This window comes from Mus caroli, chromosome 12, assembly GCF_900094665.2.
Source record: "Mus caroli chromosome 12, CAROLI_EIJ_v1.1, whole genome shotgun sequence".
In the NCBI taxonomy this organism is placed as follows: Eukaryota; Metazoa; Chordata; class Mammalia; order Rodentia; family Muridae; genus Mus; species Mus caroli.
This window is the reverse complement of record NC_034581.1, coordinates 112720900-112727943: the sequence shown is the minus strand read 5'-3', so window position 1 is coordinate 112727943 and position 7044 is coordinate 112720900. Positions and strand designations below refer to the sequence as shown.

The following is a 7044-nucleotide window of genomic DNA, read 5'->3' as shown; positions in this document are numbered from 1 at the left end:
CAGCCATAACCCATGCATCCATTCACATATCCAACCAGCCATAACCCATGCATCCATTCACATATCCAACCAGCCATAACCCATGCATCCATTCATATATCCAACCAGTTTCAATCCACACAGCCACTCATATATCCAACCAGCCATAACCCACCCAGCCATCCACATATCCAACCACTCTACTGAGTCCTCAACCACCTTTTTCTTTTCAGTTTGACAAATATTCAACTTGTGCTTGGGGTGAGCCCCTCCACTCACTAGCCACATGAGCTGGATTGTGGGGTTACCTGTTACTCTCGGGATAATTTTGAGGCCCTCATAATAGTGGCTTCAAAATTTAGGCCAACAGGCCCAACATGCAAGGTGCTCTCCTTCTGCACGGATCCGTTCTGCATACTCTTGAAGGAAAGGCTTCCAGCTGCGGGGTAGGACAAACATACTGCCTCTTAGGATGGCCTAGAGAGACCATTCCAGGAGAATACTGATATAATCTGCAGGGACCACAACTCCAGAGACTTCATTCCCACACCCAGCAACCCCAGCTGGCCCAAGTGCAGGCCTCGGGGACGCTATGCCTATTTCTTCAAGTTTATTGAAGCAACTCAAAACCAAAAGGTGAATATTGTTACATGAATCTTGATGTGGTTTTACACACCGCACCCACTCATTGCAAACAGCATAGAAATACCTGATTTTCAATCTCTTTGAAAACTCTTTATAAAAATGGGCAAAGTTTTACGTTTGTCATCTAGATATCTAACGTCAAAGAAAAATACATTTTAAAAAAACTATAAGGAAGATTATTGAAAGAAACAACATCTGTCACCTAGCAGACTCCCTGACAGCCTCTCAGCACCGTGGTCCACCTGCACGAAACAGATCTCTAGGACAACTACCTACCTATCCAACATGTTACTGGAGGCTCTTATTCTGGATAGCATGAGTCACTACTACAGCAGAGTTTCCAGGAGCCTTGGATGTTCAGCAAAAACTGTTTTCCTTCAGCAAACAGAGGACAATTGGGTATGTCTGCCAAAGGATCCTACAGATGGAGAATCAGGCACATCCATCCCATAATTTAGTTGACTCATGTGGTTTCTCTAATGCCAATTTTCTGGCATACATGGAATTTGAAGGAACAACAAATGGGATCACCACACGTTGCTTGAGAGTTGTTTCCTGGGGACATACAACATGCATACACATCTAATCACCCTAAAGTGCATTTAATACAACGTTTAAGTGGGACACGAACACAAGCCGAAAGGCACACATTGTACTGACTTGGAAACATGACTTGCAAAGTTTCTTTAATAAAGGTTTGGGGGTTTTTTGTCAGCAGAAAATACATAAAATACACATGTAATACCACATATATACAGCCTTTGAAACTAAAGGCCTCTGGGCTCTTCAGAAACCCACGACTGATGGTACTAAAGAGAGAAGCAGAGTTAAAAGATCAATCAGACAACTATGGGTTTACTGAGTGGAAGAACACTGGATTGAAACTCCAGAAAATGAGGCCCAGAGAGTAGGGTGGGCAGAACTCAGGGCCCTCAAGATACGCTTCATTTACTGTATCACATTCATCGTATTAAAACTATGTAAATGTTCCCATGAAAAGCTGTGTGGATCGTGTATTCCCAAACCAACACTGATAAAGTATAACCTGGTGAGACCCCCCCCCCAAACCTCCTGCGATCTTCCCCTGCCCCCCCAAAAAAAGTCAGACAGAGGAGGTGCTTGCACCTGTCAGAACTCACACCCATCAGATCCCTGACAGCACCAAGCTACTCTGGGCCAGGACTGAGGAAATCCCCACAGCCCCTTATGGTCACTTTATGTTGGTACAGCATCCCTGTATCCTTGACCCGTGTTTTGATGTTCCATTAGCCTATCTGGACCCAGGTGACACCACAACATAAGCAAAGATTTCCAGTCTCTTCAGGTAGTAAGTGCATCCTGGCCCCAATAGCAAGGGCCACACAGTGGTTCTGGAGACACAATCCCAGCTGGTGGAACCAACCTACTTCACAGAACTTCAGGGAGAAATTAACCTCTCACTTTAGGAACCTGGCACAGTATGTCTCAGAAAAGAGAGTGACTGAAGGATGCCCTGAGGGGCTTCTCTGGGCTGCAGCAGGAAGAGGTCCAGGGACTGGGTAATAGAAATGGTGGGGAAATCAGTATCCTGGTGTTCAATCTTCCAATACAACAATGCCTGATACATAAACTTACGATAAATCATCCAACGGCTATGAAGGAGAAGATGCGGGAAATATCTATTGCAGACGCAATGCAAGTTTTGCAGTGAGGTGCAAAGGTTTGAAGGGGTAAGGGCTAGCATTCACTATCATGGAAGACAATCTTTTCTGAGGGCTAACCTTGGCTATTTACCTACCTCCACCCAGTTTCAAACATTCCTAGACACTACTTCTTAAAGGAAAATTAAAAATCTTACTAGTTCTTATCAATCCCCGCTAAATCCGGATACTGGAAACAAAACCCTTGAAGGGTTGAGGAGTAAAGGGCTAGTTCTCCAGAGCCATGAGACTTTAACGTGCAGGGGCGGTTCGGCTCAAACAGCTGCACAGGTATTGCTCATTAATGCCCTCTAACGCTGAAAAAGTTGGCTTAACTGGAACTGGAATTGACTCCCGGTTTTCTGTCATCATCAAATCAAGTGATTGTGTGCACCTCTTAGAATTCTGCCCCGCCATGCATGGGTCAGGCTCATGAGAAAACGATGAGCTACTGGCCTTTTAAATACGGGACGATTCCAGACAGCCAGGGCTACATAGAGAGAGACTCTGTATAAATAAAAATAAATTAAAAAAAAAAAAGACTGTTAAATAACTCCCTGAGGGTGGAGATCACTGTCAGAGGACATCAAATCCAGGCACACCTGGCAGAAAAGCAGACTTGAAAGTGGTTTGGAATGCATGTGGGTGTCTCCCTGGCTCAGGTATTGCTCAGAAACTCCTCCTATGCTGCCGCTCTTTGCAGGAGCATCCTGGGAGTGTTGTGCTTTCCAAAGGGTGGAATTATAGTTAGTGCTGTGTGAGAGGACAGTGTGCTGCCTGCTGGGCCCTGTCCTATATCTGGTTACTCGACTATTCATAAGGCTAGGGACTGGAAGACTGCAAAATTTAGCATCTCTCAGTTCAACGGTCTTCTCATCTGCACTCACCTGCCACCCCACAGGCCACTCACAGACCATGCCAATGAAGATGGCTGTGCTCACTTGTAAACTATGAGGAGCTTACGAACAGAAAAAAAAAATCATCTTAATTTGTGCTACCAATTAAGAGGTCTTTATAGGTGTGTGTATGATCATCTTATACATAGTAATCTGCCCTAATTGGTGTATAATGGGTAGGATGTAATTTGTAGATTGCCCCCTCTCCCCCCTACACACAGTAAAAATAGTTTATTAAAGCCTCACAGTGTAACAATAAAATGTTCCGGTCTAGCTACACAGTTTAAGACATCCTGAATTTTCAAATGCCCTGAATACAGGGATCATAGTTGCAAAGAGCTTTCCAGTAAAATGACAGGTTTTGGAAATGATACAGTGAGTTAGATTTTCTGAGGAACAATGAAAGCTCCTGTCTCTTTCCACCAGGCTGGAGCTGCAGCCCAGTTTGCAGATTTTGCCTAACATGCAGGAGGCCCAGGGTTCACCCCCAGCACATCATACACCAGGCATCCAAGCAGGGAAAGAATCCTGACACTCTGGAAGTGGAGGCAAGATCTATAATCTGCTCTACAGAAAGTGGAGACCACTCTGTGATGAATGAGACTGTCCTGAAAAAACAAAGCAATTTCACTTTCCCTTTCCAAAGGTGTTTTGTTACTTCCTGGAGGAGCTCAGGCTAGCCACGTGCAAAAGCAAAACAAAAACAACAACAAAAACCCTAAAGCCTGAGTCTGGCTCAGTACTGTTTTTCTTGTCTCCCTTCACTGGTGAAACCTTTAAAATACTTTCTCACAAACCTCCACTTTCAGAAGGACATTCTCAGCGGTCACTAACTGGACAAAGTGGCCACTGGTATCTATCTAGCCAGCTACCTAGTTCTCTAATTTGCCAGCACAAAGGTTTAAGTGCCAGGCCTGGGCAGGCCAGGCCTGGCAAAGCCTGGGCGCTGTTCCACCAGGCTCAGAGTCTACAGGTAGACTACAGGGGTGAACAGCAGTGGGAGGTGTGGGCAGACGCAGTTCAAGAAAGGCTACATTCATGTAAAATATCCCGCGGGGGCTGGCCATTCCTTCTCTTTTCAAAGTTTTTCTTAGTTCATTTTTAAAAATGATTTGCTTATCACTACATAAAAAAGTGTGTGTCTGTTTAGGGGTCTTGTGGTTGTCATTTTTTTACAGAGTGATAATTTTTAAGTAGAGAAAAACCTTGAGACTGTAAACTAACAGAAATCACAATCCTGACACGCAATGACCCTTTGGAAGACTTATTCTCCAAGTGTTAGCGAAGTTTCAAAACTTAAATTGGACCCATAATGCATAATGGGTTTGCCCCTCGCTTAAGATTTGCAATCTTGAAGTTGTTTGTTAACTTGGCCTAAAGATGTTACTTACCATTTGCCAAGTAGTAAATTTATTAAAGTTCTAGAATAAAACCTACAGCAACTCAATAAAAGACTGGGATAGTGTGCGTCTCGAGATTTCTTTCTTTCTTTTTTAATTGCTTTTTTCTTAATCTTCCTGACCTCTGGTGCCAGTTCCGGCGAGGAAGGGGGTTGGGGGGAAATTGCACGCTGCCCTCCCGCGCGCCCCTCCCCCAGGTCTCGGGGCGCTGCACCCCGTAGCTCCGGGCCTGCAGCTCCAGAATAGGCGTCCCCACCTGAGCCCCAGCTGCAGGGGCCAAACCTGAAGACCCGGGGTGGTACGGCAGGGAGCCACGCGCACACCTACAGGACCTAAGTTCCCAGCACCCGGTCCTCCGCGTGGACCGGCCCGGCAGGGCAGGGCAGGGCGGGGCATGCAGAAAGCGGCCGGGGACCGGGGCTGGGGGAAACCCTCACCTGGGAGCGCGTGGCCAGCTCCATCTTCCCTGCTGGGCTCACTTCCCTGCGCCCTGCACGCGGCCACCCGGGCTGGCGCGGCCCCGAGCACGCAGCGCGCGGAGTTTGCCGTGGAGCAGCGCACTGAGTTCAGATGGGGGGGACAGCGCGGTTCCGCGTGCACCGCGCAACCTCGCACAGCCTCGGGCCACGCGCCCGCACCCAGGCCTCTCCACCTGCGACCCAAGCCTTAAGGCCGGCGCGGGAGCGCGCAAAGGGAGAGCGCGACCGGCATTGGCCGGCGTGTTTGGTTGCGCGGGCTTCCCCCTACCGCGCAGGTCCGCGGTGGAGCCGTCCGCTCTGGTTCGCGCGGGAGACTCAAGCTGGGGCTGCACGCGCCTCTGATCTCCGGGTACCTGGCCCGCTCAAACTTGGCAGCGCCAACCTCCGTGTCCTCGTGGCCTCAGTTCCAGGAGTGTTGCGTAGAGGCCCGGGAGCTGGCTTTGGCTTTGTTGTTGGTAAGGGGCGTGGTCTGTGCGCCTCCGAAAAAGTGGCTGCCCAATTCACTGCAAAAAACAATCACCCAAGATTTCTAACACTGGGCAGAGGGCGACGCAGCACCCTGCACACCACACACACAAGCAAGACCTCCGTTCTAGCCAGAGCTCCTCAGTAAGTTGCCTAGCTGCTAGTCACTAGCACCTACTCACCGCAGAAATGCTGGTATAGGCCTCCTGACTCAGGAATAAACAAAAACTATCTACTAGGTTGAACTTTATGGACTGGGAGCCATTACCCCCAGGATAACATGAATAACCATAGTGTTAATGCAAATCTCATGATGATGATAATTATGTCACCATCGTTAATTTGATGGATAATTGAAATGATTAGTAACCTAATTCCTACCACTGATTAAAAATGATAAATCTAATAATGAAAGGGCATGGACATGTAAACTTGGAACAAGTTAGATGCCATGAGCAGGGTGGAGAATGATAGTCTAATGACATGGAGTGGGCTGGAGGCATCAAAGACTTAGAGCTCGAGTCAGAAGCCCGAGGCATTTAATGAGTGGAGACAGTGGGAGGCCCAAAGCAAGCCTGGGAAGCTGGAAAATGGCATGTGGAAAGGTTTAGCACAGGATGGGGTCATGAGGTGATACAGTAACAGCTTGCCTGAGTAGAATTTTAAGCAGCCAGTCTCAGCTCCTTGGATCCGGTACTCATCCTTCTGTTGTTGCTGAATGAATAATTGCAGTTGCCAGAAGGTTCTCTCAGGCTTCAGGAGGAAACGTCCAGCAAAGAGGTGTCTTGCTTTCCTCGTTAGCTGAGCAACATGTTACCAGTGTTGGGGAATGAAGTTAAGAAAACAGTGTCTAACTTTAGAAATGCACATGGCCTGGCTTAGTTGCCTGTAATCCCAGCTCTGTGGAGGCAGGGGCGCGAGGATTCTGAATTTGAGACCCTACGTCAAAACAGAAGAAAAGAAAAATGCTTTACTTCTCCCGGATAATGTGTATTATTGTTGTGACTACTTCATATGTAGTATTTCCTAGAATTCTCTCAACATTCATCCAGATTCCCCTCGACAGCAGCAATCCACCAAACCAGAAAACATCTTCAGGCTTCTAGAGTACACCCAACATTCTTTCTCCCTTTTTTCTTTTTGTTTCCTTAGGTTGCCAGGAAGAACAGTAAAAATGTATTAATCAAAGATAGTTTTAGTCTAAGATAATTGTCTTCCTGTGATCTAAGGGCTGTGTTTGCAGTTATTTCTATTATTATTTCAACTGTAGACTACATACAGCAAATCCCAGTTGTAAAGGGAGCATTGGTTTGAAGTAGCAAAGCATTTGGAACCTAACTATCATCGGGAACCTATTTAGACCACTGGACCTTCCCACGTTAGAAGCCTTCATTATGCAGGCTATGCTTGGTTACTTCCTGACAGCTTGACACAAATGTAAATAGACCTAGGAAGAGGAAATCTCAAATAAGAAATTGCTTTCAACAGGTTAGCCTTTGAC

At 46.9% G+C, this 7044-nt stretch overlaps 1 protein-coding gene across 4 annotated transcripts in view; it reads right to left on the bottom strand.

The window, feature by feature from the left end:
• The window catches only part of Cdca7l (cell division cycle associated 7 like), a 33181-nt gene extending 27994 nt beyond the window's left edge, over positions 1 to 5187 (bottom strand). For all 4 annotated transcript variants that reach the window (XM_021178675.2, XM_029484820.1, XM_029484821.1 and 1 more), the window contains exon 1: positions 5037 to 5187. In XM_021178675.2, coding sequence (XP_021034334.1) covers positions 5037 to 5060 — 24 coding nt within the window. In that variant the 5' untranslated portion in view covers positions 5061 to 5187. The remainder of the gene's footprint in view (positions 1 to 5036) is intronic.
• Positions 5188 to 7044: the final 1857 nt, after the last annotated feature.